The sequence below is a fragment of the Manacus candei genome, unplaced genomic scaffold (assembly GCF_025592945.1).
Source record: "Manacus candei isolate 608988 ecotype Guabito, Panama unplaced genomic scaffold, ASM2559294v1 h1tg000005l, whole genome shotgun sequence".
NCBI lineage: Eukaryota > Metazoa > Chordata > Aves > Passeriformes > Pipridae > Manacus > Manacus candei.
The window spans coordinates 1,006,198-1,025,041 of NW_026138053.1; the positions used below are offsets into that span (position 1 = coordinate 1,006,198).

The 18,844-nt window shown below is 56.2% G+C and overlaps 1 protein-coding gene across 2 annotated transcripts in view; it reads right to left on the reverse strand.

The window, feature by feature from the left end:
* Positions 1 to 1,127: 1,127 nt before the first annotated feature.
* Positions 1,128 to 18,844, reverse strand: part of ERI3 (ERI1 exoribonuclease family member 3) — a 129,642-nt gene continuing 111,925 nt past the window's right edge. For both annotated transcript variants that reach the window (XM_051797448.1, XM_051797455.1), the window contains exon 8: positions 1,128 to 2,696. In XM_051797448.1, the coding sequence (XP_051653408.1) occupies positions 2,614 to 2,696 (83 nt within the window). In that variant the 3' untranslated portion in view covers positions 1,128 to 2,613. The remainder of the gene's footprint in view (positions 2,697 to 18,844) is intronic.

Here is an 18,844-nt window from a genome sequence, read left to right on the forward strand (position 1 = left end):
ACGTGCCCAGCCCCTGTGCAGCTGCTCACCTCTGGTAGCTGTACACCTTGCCCCTGCTGGAAACAGTCCTGTTGTCCCCCCACTGTCAGGACAGTTCCTCCTCCTGCTGCCTTGCCCAAGGTTTCCATGTGGTGAGAGGCACCCCTGGTCACTGCACCTCATGTTTTGCAGGGCTTTAGAGGGGCTGAGGCATCACGGTGGGAGCCCTGGCACAGGCAGCCCTGGCTGCGTGTCCCACTCTGTACTGCCCACCTGCCCACCCCGTGTCCCCTCCACCTGCCTTTCAAGTGTGACTGACCATCGATCCACCGTGACAATGTCCTCTGAGTCACATTCTTGCCTGCAGGAGTAAAGGGCAAAGGCCAAGTTCTTAGTTTTCATAAAAAACTAATTAGACGACTCCATCGAAAATGGGTCAATAAAGCTGATCGGGGCTGCAGAGGGAGCCAGTACAGCCCCTGTGACCTTTGCATGGAACAAGTGGCTGCCCCTTCCCCCTGGGAGCTGCCCACTTGGTGCCAGCTGGATACCTGTGACCCTATCACCCGGTGGCACCCTGGTTCCGGGCAGGTCTCTTGGGCACCTGGAAACAGTGGCAGTTCTTGCCCAGCTGGATGTGGCTCCCACATTCCCTGGTGCTGCGCTTGTGCTGGCTCTGCTGGCTGGGGCAGAGTGGGTGCCCCAGTGCCCAGGGCAGAGCCACGCTGGCCCCAGCCTGTAGCTGAGATGCTCCAAGTGCAGCAGTGGCTGTGTGGGAACGGTTTGCCAGGCTGCAGGGTGGCAGGGCAGATGCCAGTGGGATGTGGTAGCGGCTGTCACGCTGCACCAGGTGTACACCCGTGGGTATGACCCAGCTGTGACAGGCTGGTGGCAGCCTCAGGGCAGAGCTGCCTTGGGGCATGAGCAAAGCTGAGGTGGTGGTGGGACCACTGCCCACCCACAGTGCCCATGCTGGAGAGCAGGGCAGTGTTCCCAGCAGCAGGGAACCTGGACCGCCCTTTCATAGTCCAAGACCTTGCCTTTCCGGGGAGCATGGACGTGCCATACCCAAGGGAGCACCCTGCTCCCACCTACCCAGGCGGCACACCCCTGCCTCTGCCCCCCACACAAACTCACACATGCATGGGCACAGCCCGGGCTCCTTTACCCCCAAACTTTATTCATGTGGCACATTTACAGCAAGGATTGGAATAACTAGACAATGAAAATGCTGGGGTTGCATTATCGGTTGGTTTAACTGGAACACCACACACCATGCAGTCATGTACCGCCAAGTTCAGTGCCTGTATTGCCCTTCTGGCTGCCGTCACCGGCTTCGCTCCAGGCCATGCACGCACGGGCCCGGGGCTGCAGCCTCCCTGCAGGTCAGCGCCCGGACGAGGGCTCCATTCAGCAGGGCCCCGGGGCTGGGTGACTCCGAGGGGACGTGCGCCCTCAGCCCGCCCCATGGCTGCCCCCCAACCGCGCCGGCCGGCCGGGAGCCCACCCAGCCGGAGGGGATGTGCTCGGCAACTCTCTCAGGCAACAAGCCAGCTGCTGCTGAGCGTCCGCAGGGACCTGTGAGGGGCACAGCACGTGGGCACGTGGGGGGCCGAGCCTCAGCTCGGGAACCGAGGGAGGTCGGGGGCGATTTGCGGATTTGCAGCCGCCCCGCTCGGGTGCCCCGGGCCGGGGCCAGCGCGCGCGGGCACGTCCACCGCCGGCAACGGACGCGGCGCTGGGCCCTGTCCCCGATGGAGCTGGAACGGATGGGCGGGGACGGGGCAGGGCTGGGCATCCCACCCAGCCCCGCCAGAGGCACGAGCAGACGGAACGGGGGCTGGACGGGGCTCCATGCGGACACTGTCACCTCCCTCCTGCCGCCCGCCCGCCCGCCCGCCCGCCGGGCCCCCGCCCCACTGAAGGGAGCCCTCTGGGGCCCCGCAGCCCGCGGTGGGGCTGCCAGGGGCTCTGCAGCGGAGAATACAGGCACTTCACCTTGAACATAAAGAGACGGATCGCGTTTGTCACATACAGGAGTCAGAGAGGGGTTAGTGTTGACTCAAAAAGGGGAAAAGGCGCTCAGGGGAGAGGCGGGGGGGCTGGCGGAGAGGGCGAGGGGCCGTCTCGACACGCTGAGCCTCCGTGAGCGCTGCCCGAGTGCAGGCACACACCGGCCTTGCTGCAGCAGCCATCGAGGCCTGAAAACATAAAACCAGAGAAGAGAAAGAAGAAGGAAAGGTGGGTACGGCCCATGCCGGGGTGGAGATGGGGGATGCTCTGGCTACGGGGCGGGAGAGGGAGGACGGGGTGGGATATGGAGGGAGGGACGGAAATCAGGAGCCAAAGAAAAAGAACAAACTACGAGTCTAAAATGTGGTGCAAGCGCCCTACGCGGCTGTCCGCTAGCATGGCATAATGTCCGGAGCAGCCCAGAGAGGGAGTCACATCAGGTCTACACAGATTTGCCTTCCCATATATACAACCTCTACTGGAGTTAACAGCTGAAATTGAGATTTTTTTTGTGTCGGTTCCTCTGGCCTCGGTTGCCGTTTTTTTTTTAATGCTGGAGCCCGTCCTCCCCGCCTCGCCGGCGCCGGGCGCATGCAGCCCTTGCCTGGCTTGCCTTGGGGATCAAAAGGGTTTGGAGGTCTGCTTGAAGATGAAGCCTCTATGGGCCAGTGTCTTCATGATGTTGGCGATGTTCTTACAGTCATCTGCAGAGAGAGCACAACAGATACTGGGTTAGAGACACAATCCGGGCAGGAGTTGTTTGATCAATCCCGGAATCCCACGCTGGGGCTGCGTCCCCACCAGTCCAGGCACTCTGTCCCAAGGACCTTGCAAGTGATGTGGGGTGATTGCAAAGTCTCCAGCTCACCGGCACTGGCCACCTGCATCCCCATACAACCCATCCTGAGATGGATCCATGTCCAGGACCTGGAGGTCAGAGTCATCCCCGTTCCCACCAGAGCCAGCCCTTGGTGCTGTCCCGTGCCCACCGACCACAGGGTGACAAGTGGCAGGTGGTCGGGACAAGCAAGCCACAGGCACTCCCAGTGTCAGGCCGTGGCAAAGCAGCAAGGCAGGAAGGGGGAAGGCTCTGGCTGGTGTTATTTACCTGGGACTAAACTCAGGCACCGTTTGCTAAAATAGAAGCCGGGCTTAAATTGATTCCTAGTGTCTATATTTCATGTTGAAAATTGGCTTGTAAATCCATGTTTTGATCTATGAGGGCCGTCTCCTTAAGAAAAAGCAAGAGTAAATGTGTAATTTCTCCCTTGACAGCACACGGCGCAGAGGCGATCCTTCTTCCCGCTCCCCTCCGTTTCGGGACAGCTCCACTCGTTCCGATTACCACTCTTTCTTCCTCGCCCCACGCCTTGATGTCTCCATTTCATTACCGCCCGCCCATTTATCAAGCTGTTACCGTAAGGGTGACTTTGCCCACTTGCGTGTGGCAGCGGGGCCCGGCTGACACAGGGAGAGGGTGCCCCAGCAAGGGGGGCACAGGCAAGGCCCCCCTCTCCCCGCCACTGCTGGATGGATGTTGTGGTGGAGGAAAGGCTGCATCATTACTGATGTGTAAATGATAAAGAAGCCTCCACATCCATCTCCCAACTGTAAATCCAGGGAGTGCTTTATAATCAAGCTACAGCAATAATAATGTGAAATTAGGTCTCTCTATCAACGGGAGGAGGCCTTTTAATCACGGCTTAAAGGGTGCAAACGCTGTTTATCATAATTGAACTGTATCCGGGCTAATTGTGGCCATATTTCACTGTCTAGGAGACAGCAGGCTGCCTGCTGACAGTGCCGTGTGCTGGATTGAGGGCCCCCCGCAGCCGGGCAGCTCTGCCCTGCTGCCAGGAGCCTGCCTGCAGGGACAGGGCTGCCCGGCCTCCTGGACACTCCCTGATGGACCAGCAGTGCTGCCCTGCCCTGCTGCACCCAGTGACATACTGGCAGAGCCATCACCTGTCCCCCAGTGTCACTTGGAGGTGCAGGGGCTTTCCCCATGCACAGCTCCCCAAGAGGCTGCCCTGAGCTGCCGGGGACTGTCCTGGCTGATGGTTGGCAGTGGAATAAGTAATGTGCCCATCAGAGCCACGTGCCTCCCAAGTGTCCTCTCAGCACTCCTTTCCCTCGCTGGTGTGCCAGGCAGGGGACAGGAGCTGGGCATGAGGACAGCCCAGTGAAGAAGGGGTGTCCCCAGCCCACTGACTGGCACAGGGGCAGAGATGAGCCTGTCTCTGTGCCTTTGTCCTCTCCACTGCCCAAGGTGGCACCTATGGCTGCAGAAGGGCCCTGGAGGTGACAGGTGTCCTGCCCGGCCAAGCCACAGCGCCAGCTCCCACCGCTGTCACTTGTTCCTGCACAAGGGAGCCCCTCACTGTCCTTAGGACTCTCTGCTCCATCCATCTCACCCCCCAGACAGCTGAACCCCTTGGAGCCAGCTGCCAGTGGGACCTAACAGGGTAACAGTGGCTTAAAAGCTGGGGAAACTGAGGCAGGGGGAGGACAACTGTCCCACCCAGCCAGCCCTCGCCTGGTAGCCCCCTAAACATAACAGAAAAGTAAATCCTGGCCTGTGAGCTGTGGGAGGTGTGTGGCAAGTGAGCAGTTTGGATGTGAAAGCACGGGCCCAGACATCCCACTGCCCACCTCCCTGCCTGCAGCACCACCCTGAGTGGGCCACTGTGGCTTGACTATTGCTCCATATTGCTGGAGGGGGAGCTGCACAGAGACCTGGGGAGCCGCCAGATTGGCAGCAAGACCCCACGGCACCTCCTGGGACTTCTGAGCTGGTCCCTGGGGAAATCCTCTGGGACTGCTGGCTGCTTCCTAAACCCCATCAGCTGCCTCCCTGAAGCCCCAGTGTGCTCTGGCACTGGGTGCCAGTGGGACCCTGTGGGGTCAGTGCCAGCCACACGGCTGTGCCAGCAGCACCGTCCTCGCCATCCCAAACCGTGCCATGGCCCCTGGCAGCGGGTGCGCCAAGCTCCTCATAAGTCATTTAGTGAGACTCCTTCCAAATCAGTGCTAAGGTAAACACGCTTATTATAATTATCCATGTAAAAAAAAATCAACAACAGCAGAACAACTTTCTAATATGCAATTACAGCCATCTATTGATTTTACAATGTAATCCGCTCCGATTGATTTAATAACACAATTATAGGCTGGCTCTCGGGATATTAGAGTGGGAGATTTTCATAAACTCCAAAGCAAAAAACTAAGCGGCTTTTAAAACAACACAGTCAGATGGCTGTTTGGGGAATTATTAGCAATATGAAATCCTCTAAATCTGGCCGTCGTTACCTTGTGAAAGGAATTTCTATTACAAAAATGGCAATTGACAGCCTAAGAGAGCACAAACGGGATTGCTCTGCTGCTTTTCAGTGCTTAATCCATTGCAAAGGTGACCACCGGGTGGGGGATGAGTGGAGTCCGAGGCAGGCGGGAGGGCACAGGCAGCCCTGCCCACCCTGTGGCCACTCTCCCCAGCCCAGCTCTCCCCAGGGACACGTGGCTGTGGCAACGTTGCCCCAGCACCCAGACTGGCACCCACCAGCCCTGTCCCAACGGGGTGACCCTGCCTGGGGCCGCAGAGGCTGGCAGGGTGCACAACACCCTCCTGATCCCCATCCTGGCACACGTGGCACGCCCCAGTCCCAGACACCTCCAGGGGCCACAGGGGTGCCCCCCTGTGTCCCAAGGCTGAGCAGGGGGCTGGGGTGAAGGCGGTCCCACGCTGCCGGCCGGCGCAGCTCTGCGGGTGCTGCAGAGGCTCGCGCGTGCACACGCGTCCCCGCTCTCCTCCCACTCGCTCCCTCAATGTAATCCCGACTTTATGGGCACATTTTTCTTGTCAAGCTGACAGGGTTGCTAAGTGGATTTCTCCCTGATATGCGGACGGATTATCACATTACTCCAATGTCCTACACAAACATATTACTTTATATTCAATAGCCCTAATGAATATAAACTGCTTTTTCTTTTTTTGGGGTGGGGGGTAATCTATAGATTTTTAATGAGGGCACTATTAACTCCCTCCTCTTTAAAACAGACTTAGGTGCAGCCTCTGAGTGGAAAATCAATGGTGTTATTGTAGGAATATTGTATATTGATATTGTAATAATAAGATGCAATTGATTTAGGGGTGTTGTGCGGTGTGTGTGAAAGGGGTCAGCAGGGGGTTATCCTGCCTCCTGCAAACGGAGTGGTGACTCTGCCCTGCCTCCCTGCCCCTCACCTTGCTGTGCCACTTCCGAGCATCGTCCCATGTCCCAGGATAGCTGGGGCCGAGTTTGCCCTGAGGTGCTGGGCAGGGTCCCTGGCTACCTCTGGGACCCTCCTTTGGCCCAGCTGCCAGTGAAGCGTGGGGTGACGTGACACTTCAGTCTCTTCCTGTCCTGGCTGGCTTAGCCCACCAGGTTTTAAACCTCTGCAATATCACACTGCTGCGAAACCCATGTTCCAGCCCTCTCCACAGCTTGTCAAGCTCTTGCTGCAGTGACAGACAAGGACAGCGGCACGTGCATGTGCATGGGGCAGTGGGATGCTCTTTTAGTTAGGGCTGAAGTTTGCCACCGTTCAGCATTGCTGGCTGCCCTTGTCCTTGGAGGGGGCAGACATTCCCATCACATTCCTCTGCCAGGATAGACGCAGAAACACCTCAGCCTGTGCTGCTGGGCTGCTTGCCCGGTGAGTGCCCTCCCTCGAGCCACTTCATAGCAGCACTCCTGTGAACCCAGGATGAGCTCGAGGATTCCTTCAGCAAGAGTCTGTGCTGCGGGATTGAACTGCCAGGAGCAGTGATGATCACTCTGGGGAGAGCATCCTCTCCACACCCACTCCAGGCACTGGGAGGAAGGGCAGGGGCTGCCCCCCCATGCATGGCAACCTGCCGGTATTTCTCCCACCTCTCCCACGGGACCAAACCACCCAGACACCTCCACCACGGAGGCTCAGGGGACCGAGCGCTGCCACAGCCGCCGTGCGCTGGGCCGAGACGCTCACGGTGCAAGGAGGGAGCTTTTCCATCCCGGCAGCTGCCCCGGCGGGCCGAGGGTGATCGGGGGACTGCAGGGCCCCCCCAAATGGGCTCATTTGGTGGCAGCCCCACTGCACCTGTGCTGTGGCCGGGAAGACGGATCACCCCCGGCCCAAGCTGAGCAGGTCCATATTTAAACTGTCCCCATGCTTTATGGGCTGTACAAGAACTGATGCTCAGGCGCCGAGGGGCCATTTGTCAATGTTCTAATGGCAGATTACTGTTAATGAATAATATCACCGCTGCCTTTGAATAACAGCTCCCTGCAAAGCGGAAACAGGGCCGCCAGGCCGCCGCCGCCCTTTGCCTCCCCGCTGCCGACCCCGGGTGACAGCAGCTGGCCTTGTGACCAGCAGGAGCCGTACGGACCCCCCGCAGCCCAGCACTGCTGCTGCTGTCCCCAGCAATCACGAAAGGGAGTGCTGGGTGTCGTGTCCCCACAGTGGGATGTGCTGCTCCCCATGAGTGGGAATGTCCCCAGCAGGGGACAGCCATCAGGGGCAAGAAAGTGACAGTGTCTTCCCAGCATGCGGAGCCAGGTTCTTGCAGCTCCTCACCCTGCCCATACTGGAGCCAGGAGGGAGTTGTGTCTGATCTAAATCTATCCCCACCAGGATGCCAGACGTAGTGGTGACAAGTATGTGTCAGAGCCCAGAGCTCCCAGCTCACAGAGATCCACAGGGACACTGGGGATGGTCCTGCCGAGCTGCTCCCAAATTAATGGCCTCATAATCCTGCGCGTGGGGCAAGGGGCTCTGCGTGCCCCGCACAGCCGGCAGGTATATTAGGTGGAGCTGACAGCGACGTGCAGAATATTAAGAATAACTTACCTCATTATCTGCAATTACGTTACTGCCACACACCTCATTTCTTCATGAAGAAAAGAAAATTAGTTTTATATTGACTTCATCCCAGTGCCTCCCTGCCTGCCCCACCACAGAGCGCCCGCATGGGCTCTGAAAGGGGGCTGGACACAATTCACACTCACCCTCCATCAACCTGTTGCTGTATGTGTCCCAGGGGGGATGGGATGCCTGTCCCAACCCTACACACCGGGGTCAATGAGACCTCCAAATCCACTGTATCCCAGCAGGGACACTGAAGCAGGGAGGGCCTGTCTCTGACAGTTCTCAGGTTTGTATGGAGGTGACAAGTGCAGCAAAGGAGTACTGCACTGGGCACCTGCTTCCTCCCACCCATGCTGGCCACTGTCACCCTGTGGGTGACAGGACGCTTCCTCCTGTCCTCCACATCGGGGCCATTCTTCCCATCGTGCACCCACCATGCTGGCCCCCTCCCAGGGCAGAGCAGAGTGGCTGGGGACTCTACACTGCAAGACACCCATCTGCTGAGACACCCTCCAGCCTCACAGGCTGCTGGATGGCCTGGCACAGGCGATACTGTGTGTGGGAACCCTGAGATCTGGGCGATCCCTGTTGGAAAGAATGGGCAGCAGGGGCTGACCTCTCTTACAACATTCCCAACAGCTCCTGGAGCCTACGAGCCTGAAGGGCATCGACGATGCTGGGGCCGAGGGTGGCACAGCACGCTCAGAGGCCTCAGCTTGTCCTTCAGCCCTTGCACTGTCCCTGCACCCCCAGCATCCTTGCAGGCTGGCTGCCGGGCACCCCTGAGCAAACAAAGCGAGTGCCGCCATCGCCCGCTCCCGGCTGTGGCCACGGCCGCGCACCGGCTGGGAGAGAAGGGGAGCGGCGGGCACGGCAATACAGGGAAAAAAGCCAATTTCATCTTTATTAGAAGGAGATTTCTCTTTTAGTAATAAGCACACTTCAAATAATTAGCGTGTTTTACGTAATAATGAAATTATGGAAATGCAGGCCACTTATTCAAACAAGTCACCATTACCATATTTTTAAATATTAGACTTAATTAGAGTTTATCACTTCAGAGAAGTACGAGGAGTGGAGATTTTTTTTCCTTTACAAAAAAAATCCTCATAAAGTGTTTATTAAGAGCGGGTAAGAAGGGGATAATGATCTGTTTGGAAATTAAGGCAATCAAACATTTAATGCTCTGCACTCCTGTAGGCAAAAGCATTCAAATGAGTCAATTATACATCCATTATCCAGGCACGATTAAACAAGGCAGGACGGGGAATTTGTCCTCCGCATCATGCGATTGTCGCGAGGACTTATGTCCACTTAAAGGCAGATAATAAAACACTAAACTTGGGAAGAAGAGGAAGAGAGGACTGAGCCAAGGGAAGAAAAGGGAAGAGAGGCAGCGGGTCAGTGGGACCGCAGAGGGGCAAGGGTGGGAGGTGGGTAAAGATGGAGCCGTGTCTGCATCCCAGTCCTTCATAAATCAAAGTAATTAAGTTAACATGAAAATCAACTTCACCATCCCGTTAAATTACAGTATTTGCATATTAGGACTCAAATGAAGTAGGTAGCGGGCGAGGGGGCTGGGAGGGAAGGAGGGAGTGGGGGGGGTCAGGGGAGAAGGATAGGGAGGACCGTGCACCAAAAAGGGAACCATTTATTACGGTGAATAACTAATTTCAGAATTTATAGCGCTGGATTTTCGTTCCTGTGCCATTTATATTACAGAAGGAAATTAAGGGGCGGGCAGGAGGCTGGCTGGACATCTTTCTGCGTTATTGCTTGTCTGCCATTTGCAAATCATTATTAATTGTGGCCCATGTCGCTGGTGCAGCAGGGCAGGGTGCCTGGACAGCCGGAGCAGACACACATATCTCTTCATCAGGACCCCAGCCGCTAGCCCTGGAGAGCCAATTACCCCTCCCTGATTGGTATCAGATAAGGAGGGAATTTTTACAAATTAGGGAATAAATAGAATTTCCACACGTGGAGCAGGGAGGGCTTGAGAGGCAGTAATGAAAAACGATACATCACCATCAGCCAGACAACCCTATTCATACGCCGATGCATTACACTCACTACTCATAATCCTACCGAGTGACAGACAACCGCCGAGCCGGAGGGGAGCGCATCCCGATGGCCAGCCTGCTCCGGAGCACGGTCTCCAGCCACCAGCACCCTTGCAGCAGCCCACGGAGGTCCCTGCTCCACCGGTCCTGTGGCACAGCCTCTGCCATGACCTCGACAGCTTCGCACAGCCTGCATGGCATCACTGGGCTGTGCAGGCGGGAGGGACAGACCTCCTGGCAGGGGTGATTCTGCACGGGAGCCATCCCTGCTCTGCTGCCAGCAGGAGGAGCCCACCGGGGCAAGCCTCCAAACTCAGCCCCAAGTTTGGCCATTAAAGTCATCCAGCTGCATCTGAGCCTCTCACCTGATTCCCACATCTTCCCTAAAATTACCCAGTCCAAACTGCGTCCTGAAGAAGGCTGCCTCCTCCCTTGGTGATTCATTGCATTATCCTGCCATGACCACAAGACCCTTACCTAATTTCCAACCTGTATTTGTCTTCTTGTACTATTCAGCCCCCAGACCAGCCCCTGTGTTGCTCAGACAGCCCTGGGTACCCAATGTCAGCAAAATCCCTGTGTCACCTTGTGAGCAGTGCTGGACTCGAAAATGGGAGAGGCAGCACCAGCTCCAACCAGCCACAGGAGCAAAGGATGTGCTCCTGCACAGCTCTGCAGCATTGGGAATGGACTCAGGCTGGGATACTTCCATTCCCCTTAAGCCTGCCATTGAGGCAGCCCCAATGCCAGCCCTTGCTCAGGACAGACCCCAGAGATGCCATCCATCTGTGTCCCACAGTCCACCTCCATACCCTGGCAGCTCCCTGCAGCAGCACAGTCCTTTCCCTGGGCTGTGACGGTGCTGGATGGCCCTGGGGATGCAGCAAGCACCCAGCTAACGGGGCTTGGCATGTGGTCGGCCTCAGAAAGAGCAAACCCTGGAAGTGTGGGGACCCCACCGACACTCCTGAGCCCAGTTTGCTCCGTACTCCCCAGCGCCGGAGCCGCGCACCTCCACACCTCTAATTAGCTCTCCCTTATGACAAGCACGTCACTAAACAAAATGCTCAGCAGATCAATCTCGCCTGTAAGTCACGCAGCCTTTAATTTATTCAGCATACAATGTCGCTCCACTGCTGCCTTCCTGTAATTTATACCGTACACTGTCGTGTATTATTTAAGTCCCCTGAGTGTTTTACAGTTCCCCTCAAAGTCGCCGTGCAAAATAAAGTCACAGCGGGGCACTGGCGAGGTGCAGGGAGGATGCAAACTGCCCCCATGCTGGTATGAGACCCCTGTCCTTGCACAGGGACAAGGTGATGGTGGCAAGGTCCTCCTTGTGGGTGGAAATGGAACAGAAGGTGGGTCCCCACAGGAGCCCAGTAAACCACAGGTTCCAATGCTGGTGCTCCCTTAGAGGAGGAGAGGCTGGTAGCAAAGGGGAGAGAGCAGCAGGACTCATACCAGGCCCTGAGAGCAGGAGGTCCTATCCCAAAACTGAGGTAAGGACCAGGGTTAGACTGGGCTGAGAGCTGGCTGGCAGCTGGTACGGCCGCTCTGAGCAGCTCGAGAGCTTGTCTTTGGCCGTGCAGCTGGATGGAAACAGTCAGTGATGTAAAGCTGGATATCCTCCGCAGGGAAGGTTAAAACCTCTGTTCAGTGTAAAGTTGCCATATCTAAGCACTTATGATCATGATATTTATGGCTAGTTTATTCCAGGCTGTTAAAGGCAGCAGTAGTTATCCACAGATAAAGGGAATTCGGCTCCCCTGACACCTTTTCTCCCTGCAGTGAAGGCATGCCTGGCCAGAGCCGGGTGCTCATGGTGTTGTAACTCATCCAATGGTCCCTGCCGGAGCCAGCACTGGGACCAGGCATGCAGACGTTTGGCAGGGCAGGGATGGTGGCTCTGTTTCTGCTGTGTGGGAGCTGTGGGGACAGATGTGGGACATGCTGTCTCCCTGCCCCTGACTGATGCCACTGGAGCCAGGAGGTCCCCAGGCTGCAGGGAGTAATTCAGTTTGCCCCCCACCACTGCTGTTGGCTCTGCTCCACATCCAGTTCCTGACACTCAGTCCCACCAGTGGGATTGGGACCCTAATTAGGGAGAAATTTCAAGGGAGAAAAGAGAGAGTTCATAAAGCTGAGTTTCTCCTGCCTGAGTGACATGAGATGTCAGAGAAAGGAAATAAAAGGCAAGAATGCAATTCCAGCGCTGCCGAGAGTGTATCGTGAGTCCTAATGGAAAGTTCTCCTGCTCTTTAAAGCTTGGTCAGATGGCCTAGTTATTGCTTTAAAAGGACCCAGAATCAAACTGCGACGCCGCACTCGAAGCCTTCAAATAAAGCGAGCTGTTTCTGCAAGTCCGGCGAGGCAGAGGCAGGCGATTACACAGAGAAGGGCAGGTCTCTCTATCTTGGAGGGAGACCTACCTATTTTTAAACATTAGCTCCAAATCAGCAGCTCACCTCTTTGTCTAACCCAAACCCTCTCTCGCCTTCTGGAGACGAGATCAAACGCCAGCCCTGCTGCCATTGTTTCTCTCCCAGCGAGATGGATGCGGGACTGTAATCTTCCCACAAAGCCACATGCTTCAAAGGTATCAAAAGTGCTTATTAAAAGTCCTAGGAAACTAATTTAATAACATCCCAAAGGGCTGGAAAAATCAGCGCTGGCAGCTCAAAATATAACCTGGCGAGGGAGACAGGCCCCTGTTCAACACAACTTTGTCTGCGGGCAGCTGCACACAGGGCCAGGGCACTTCTGCAGACCTGCTACCCCTCTGCAGTGTGACCGCCCTGGTGCTGCCTCCTCTCCTGTCAGGGTCACAGCCAGGTGAGGTGCGTGGAGGACTCTCTGGGGCCGTGTAAGACTGCATCTTCACCACGGGCTTTTTTGGGCCAGAGGCATCCTCACATGGTGGGGCCAGAGACCGTCTACCTGCCCCAGCTCTGCGGCTTGGCTCCCCTTCTCGAGCCAGAGAGTCCTGCACCATCCCAGAGGCAGGATTTCAGGCTTGCCTCAGGAACAAGAAAAGCACTGTGTGGCTTTTCCAGCTATCTCAGCAGCTGCTGGAGTGGTGGCTTTGTGCCAGGCTTGTCCAGCCAGGCTGAAGAGAGCCACACGCGGGGTGGGTGCATGCTGGTCCACGCGTGGTGCAGGCGAGGATGTCAGTCAGGCCTGCAAAGCCACATCAGAGACCCGTGTGCTGCGTGAGACAGATCTGCACATCTCTGCAGGCCTGGGCCGGCACATGTGCCTTCCCACCAGTGTGTACGTGCAGCAGCCACGTGCTCCCAGCCGCAGTGGCATGAGGGCTGTGCTCCCCTGTATCCCCCTGAGCCAGTCCCTGCTCCCAGCCTGTGTCGCAGGACCCTGGGGCTGCTTCCCATCTGAATGGTGCAGGCTCCCGTGGAAAGGGGCAGGGGATGGAAATTAACGCTCCAGCCTCCGTCTCATCCTGCCCATTAGCGGGGCTGTTTTACTCCGGATCATTAAATATGTATATCTTATTACACGCCTTGTTACAGTATTGAGCTCTATTGACTGATAATAAATTCCAAGCATCATCCTGGTCATAAATTTATCTGGAGATGATGAAGACTCAATAATCTAGTCAAGCAGATAATATGATAGGGCCTTAAAAAAGATCATTACATTATATGCCAAAATTAAAAGTGAAATACACTTTATTAACACTGTTTCCACACTCGGGGCCATTACTTGTTATATCTCCTCTTGCCCTCCCACCCACCTGCACACCGTCCCTCGGGTGAGCCAGGGAAGGTGAGACGAGGCAGAGCTGCCAAGATCTACCCTGGCAGAGGGGTACAGGGGGGTGGCAGATGGCACACACAGGACTTTCCAGCTTGATCCCAAGGATGCTGGGCCCTGCCTGGTACAGCACCACTGCCCTGCCCATTGGGCAGTGGCTCCTGAGCAACTCCAGGTGTCTCAACACACCCCTGCCCGCAGGCAGCCCTCAGCTGTAGTCATTAGGATGAAGGACAGCCTTGCCTCCCACCTCCATAAGGAAAAAACAACTTCCTGCAGCTTCAGGTCTCCCGAGAAAGCTGCCTACCCAGTGGGGTTAACCCAATATCTCCCACCCGACAGCTCCTCTCCCACAGGCTTGGGCAAGCTGCACAGCCAAGACAGGGGTCCTCACTCATAGCTGGCCACACTGCAGTGTGGCACAGACAGCCAGAGAGCAGAAATGGGGATATGGGTGCAGTTGGTGACCCCTCTGAGAGAGGAGGGTGCCTGGCAGGCTCCCAGCACCCTGCTGCCAGTCTCACCGAGCTGTCCCTTGGTGGGACAGCAAGGGCCAGGCAGCTCCCAGCCACCTGCCCCGGGGACTGGGGCTTGGTCCCCTCCTCCTGCTGGCCCTTCAAAGCCATTCCTCTCCTTTAATAAGCAGGTCACAGCCATTTAAACTCCTCTGATGGGGGCAGGTGGCTCGCACCCCTCCTGCCTGGCAGGGCGGCACGGCCACACTCCTGCCTGCAGATCAGCGGCACGCGGCAAGTTTAAAGCGTCCCCACCCCAGCCCCCCTCCCCTCCGCCACCCTCCTCTCCTGACACGCAAGGTGACAAGCGCTGGGGGGCCCATGGATCAATGCTGCGACACAGATCGGCTGCCGGGAAAAACCAATCGCAGATCAGATGGAAACTGACTTCTTCTTGTATCTGCCCGGCTCTCGCAGGGATAGATTGGCTGGAGAAATCCGATGGTGAGAAGAGACAAAGGGGGAGGCGATGGGGAGAGGAGGAAAGGGCTGATAATGCTCCTGCCACGGCTCTAATCTGTGACAGCCCGAGGATTTGCTGAAAACCATTATCACACTGCTCTCCCTTCTCTTGTCCCTGATAAAGCCCCAGCTAATCTGTTTGTTGCAGGTATTGAACAATGCATTTAGCGAAACAAGGGGTGTGTGTGCCCGCGGAGCACGTTTTTTTTCCCCTGCACCTCCGGCTTCACTGGGAGGCAACGGGGGAGAAGGAAGGGCAGGGATTATTTTGTCTGTGGACTCTGGGCCATGCTGTGGGCTGGGGTCTCATGCCTGGCACAGGGAAACATCTCTGCCGACCACCCTTAGCGAGTTTTGGGGAGCTTTTCTCTAGGACGATGTTCCATCTTCATAACGCAATCGCAGAGGGCAATGAGCGAAGAAGCCCTGGTGATGCTGCAGTGCCGTGACACATCCCAGACGGAGCACCACCACCGCCCAGCGCACACCCAGCCGCTGCCACGGGGCAAAGCAGCTGAGACGGAGGGACACAGGGAGTCTGTGCCCCGGGAACAGCTCCCGGGTCCCCCGTCTGCTGGAGTCTGACTCGCCTAGTGCCTGCCTGTCCCAGTGCTGACCTCGTCCCTCCCCTTGTGAGAGGTGCTTTCTCCGAGGAGGAGAGATAATTCAGTGGCTGTGAAAGCCCAGACCCGGGGCTCTCGCAGCCGCCTGTTACAAACAGTTCTAGTGGAACATTAATTATAGTAATTTAGCCGTGGAACACTAACTGCAGCCAGTGCAATAGCATTCAGTACATTAGTGGCTATAACCCACTCCTTAAAAAAGACATTTGGCTACTGACAGCTGATAAAATGAGTTGTGAAGCATAACCAAAGGGGGGAAAAAAAAAAATCAGAAGCGTGCTGTGAGCGAGCTGTGGGGCAGGAGGGTGGGGGGCAGCACCCCATGGGGTGCTGGGGGGGGCAGGAGGGGCACGAGGTGTCGGAGGGCTGCAACAGGCACCCTCCTGCCCGCCACGTGGCCCACGGGCCAGCGGGCTCCCCGTGCCCCGGGCAGGGCTCAGCGAGGCGGGGGCGCGGGGCTGTGTCTCGGCAGTATGTCAAACAGAAGGACATTTCCTTCTATCTCCCAGCTGCTGCCCCAGGGCACAATCCACCTACATTCAATCTTTACTCCACTACACATGTTTCCTTTCCAGCCTCGGATTATTTTTTATCATCAAATTACCGTGGCGATAAGATGGAGCAGATGTGATAGCGAACAGAGAGTCCGCCCTCCCCTCTCCCCCACTTCCCCAGCGTCCCTCCTCCCTCTGCCAGCCCCAGCCTCCTGCCCTGAGCAGGCAGGGGGGGTATCCAAATCTCAGGATGTGAGGAGAGACCCCCCTGAGCAGCTGGATTTGCTGCCTGGGACCAAACCGTGGCTGACAGCGCAGCCTGGGTGCAAGTAAGACTGCAGGTGGCTATCAGGCTGGCTGGGAAAACTTGCAGGGTGCCCTGTCGTGGCATGGGACCTCGCCAGCAGGAGCTGAGCATCTGCTCCCCACTGCTCCTCTGCAGCACCCTGGCTCCATCACATCACCCAGTGGACCACCCGGGCACCAGAGGTGTGACAGCGGTGATACCAGTGAGGCAGCAGGGACGAGGGAGCCCTGGTGAAGGGGTGGCAGGAAAAGTACGGCTGTGCCGTCACCAAGAAGCGCTGCAAGAAGCCTGAGAAGTGCTGCAAGGTTCTGCTGTGATGAATCCTTCCCTTCTCCTTGTTTACTTCAGCCTGCAACAAATGAGTCCCTGTCCGTCCAGGGATAGCTCATCCGGAGGAATGCTCTTTCAGACCTCTCCCTCTAATCCCTATTAATTTAAATAATGCTTGCCCACTCTTCTCAAACTATTTATTATTTATCAGGTTTGTTTATTTGTAGCTAACAGGTAGCGCTCAGCATGCGTTCCCGGCACAGGGACAGGCGCCGTTCATCACACCGGCTCCCCCGCCATCCACCATCCGTCAATTACTCCTGCTTCCTTTAATTAGTAATGAGGACTAATATCTCTGCCTGGGATGGTGGCTGGAGCGGAACTTCCCTCCGGTGGCATCTGAGCAGCACAAGGGAGGGAATGAAAAATAAATAACCCTACCAGGCTGTGGCTGCTGCTCCCGAAAGAGCAGAGGTGCTCACCAGCCCCACACACCCATTCCCAGGGAGGGTCTGGTCCCCTGCACACCAGAGGCTCCTACCCAGCAAGGCAGGGGAGGCAATACCAGCCATGTCCCGATCCATGGGTGCCCTTTTCTGCACAGCAGGGCCATCCTGAACCACAGGGGAATCCCTGCTGAGTCCCAGCTGCTGAGCTCCGCACAGGTATCAGCAAGGGAAAGTCTAAATTAAATGCCCATTAGAGCCTCTGGCCTCGCCTGGCGGTCCCTGGGAGCTCTGTATCAGAATATGCCATCCAGAAGGAGCCTAATAGCGAAGGCAGCACATGATATAAACGGAGCCCCTTTGATTTATTGACTGGGAGAAGTTTTTACACGATAGCCCATTAAGACGGACGGCTCTGTTTACAGCCAGGCCATCTAGCTATAGGGACCCTGCACTGGATGGTGTGTTTTGCTATTGCTCTTCAGGCAGACATCTCATTAAGGGGAACAGCATATGGAGCTCTTTGGATCTATACTTCACGAGTCCTGAGGGAGGCTTTTACCATTTTTAATAAGCGGGCAAGGTTAGCAAACCTGCAACGCAGTGACCTCCCCTCCCTGTGCGATGGATCTCCCTGAAATGCAGAGAGCTGGACTCACTGGGTGCGCACAGGACTCCATAAATCACCTCCCCACTGCCGGACGGGGAAACCGGCCAGGCAGGACGGCAATGGGGGGCTGGAGAAGGCAACGCTGCAGCCAAAACAGGACAGCAGCCACGCATGGCTCAGCCAAACGCACTGAGGGCAGGCAGCTTGGCAGAGAGTGGTGTGGAGTGTGTGCTCCAGCCCATCGTGCCGGTGGGGTGACGGGCAGCACGTGGATGACTCAGCCAGGAAAGGTGCTTTAAGGAGAGAGTGTTAACATGATAGCCACAGTGAAGGAAACAAAACCCCCAGCTGGCTGTTGAGGGGGATTATTCCATATTCAGTAACACGGCTGTTTAGGAGAACAAGTAATCTCTGGTAAAGACCTCGGGCTCTTCTCTGATCTGATAAAGCCGTGCAGCCCACAGGCAGGCTGGCCCCTGCAGGCACTGCCAAGGATGGATGCTGTGGGCTGGGGCTGCTGAGGCAGGAGGAGGATGGGGGAGGCAGGCACATGGGGTGAGCCACCATGGGATATGGGGGACACACTGCAAACAAGCTCACCCAGGACATTTTTCCAAAGCGAAAGGGTTTGTTTGTGCAAGGTTTGGGTGTTTGTGCTTGGGCACCACTTACACCCCCACGTACAGCAGAACAGACACACAGCCTCCAGGCAGTGGTAACACAAGCTTATGGGCAGAGCTCCCACCTTCTCCTCCTAGCCTGGGTACACCGCTGTGTGCTCACCCATTCTCCAGCAACAGCAATCTGGCTCTTGCCCATCAGCCAGACCTTAAATCCCTGTTTTCCACTCCTGTGGTACCAGCTAAGCACTGTAAACATCACCAATCACTGGTATTTAATTTACACATCTAAAATTCGCACCGTGGAAAAACCTGCCAGAAAAGCAGGGAACTAAGAACGTGACTGTTTCCTTTTGAGAAGTCTGCCTGACTCTGGTTGGGAAAGAGGGAAGGCAGAGAAGGACAAACAGACAGACATGGTGGCGTATTTGGGTCTCTTTCCAGCAATTCCCTCACAAACAGTCTGAGCATCTTTGAAATGAAATTTTGTAGGCGATTAGCTCACAATGTGAACTTAATTGCTTCTGGTATTTAAAAAAACCCATTAAATTAAATGGCCGAGATATTGAGGCTTAAGCAATGGCTGCTTGCAATGCACAGTAACTACTGGCCTCATTACCAGGATGCCAAATCCAGCGGGAATGCACAGACCCATGTGACGTGATCGGTGCAGCTCTAATGCTCCCTCCCTGCTCACACTCATTGGTGAGAGGATCTTCAACAGCAGTGAGAGTATGGCTCAGGGCAAGGCTGGCACTGAGCAGCAGCCCAACAGC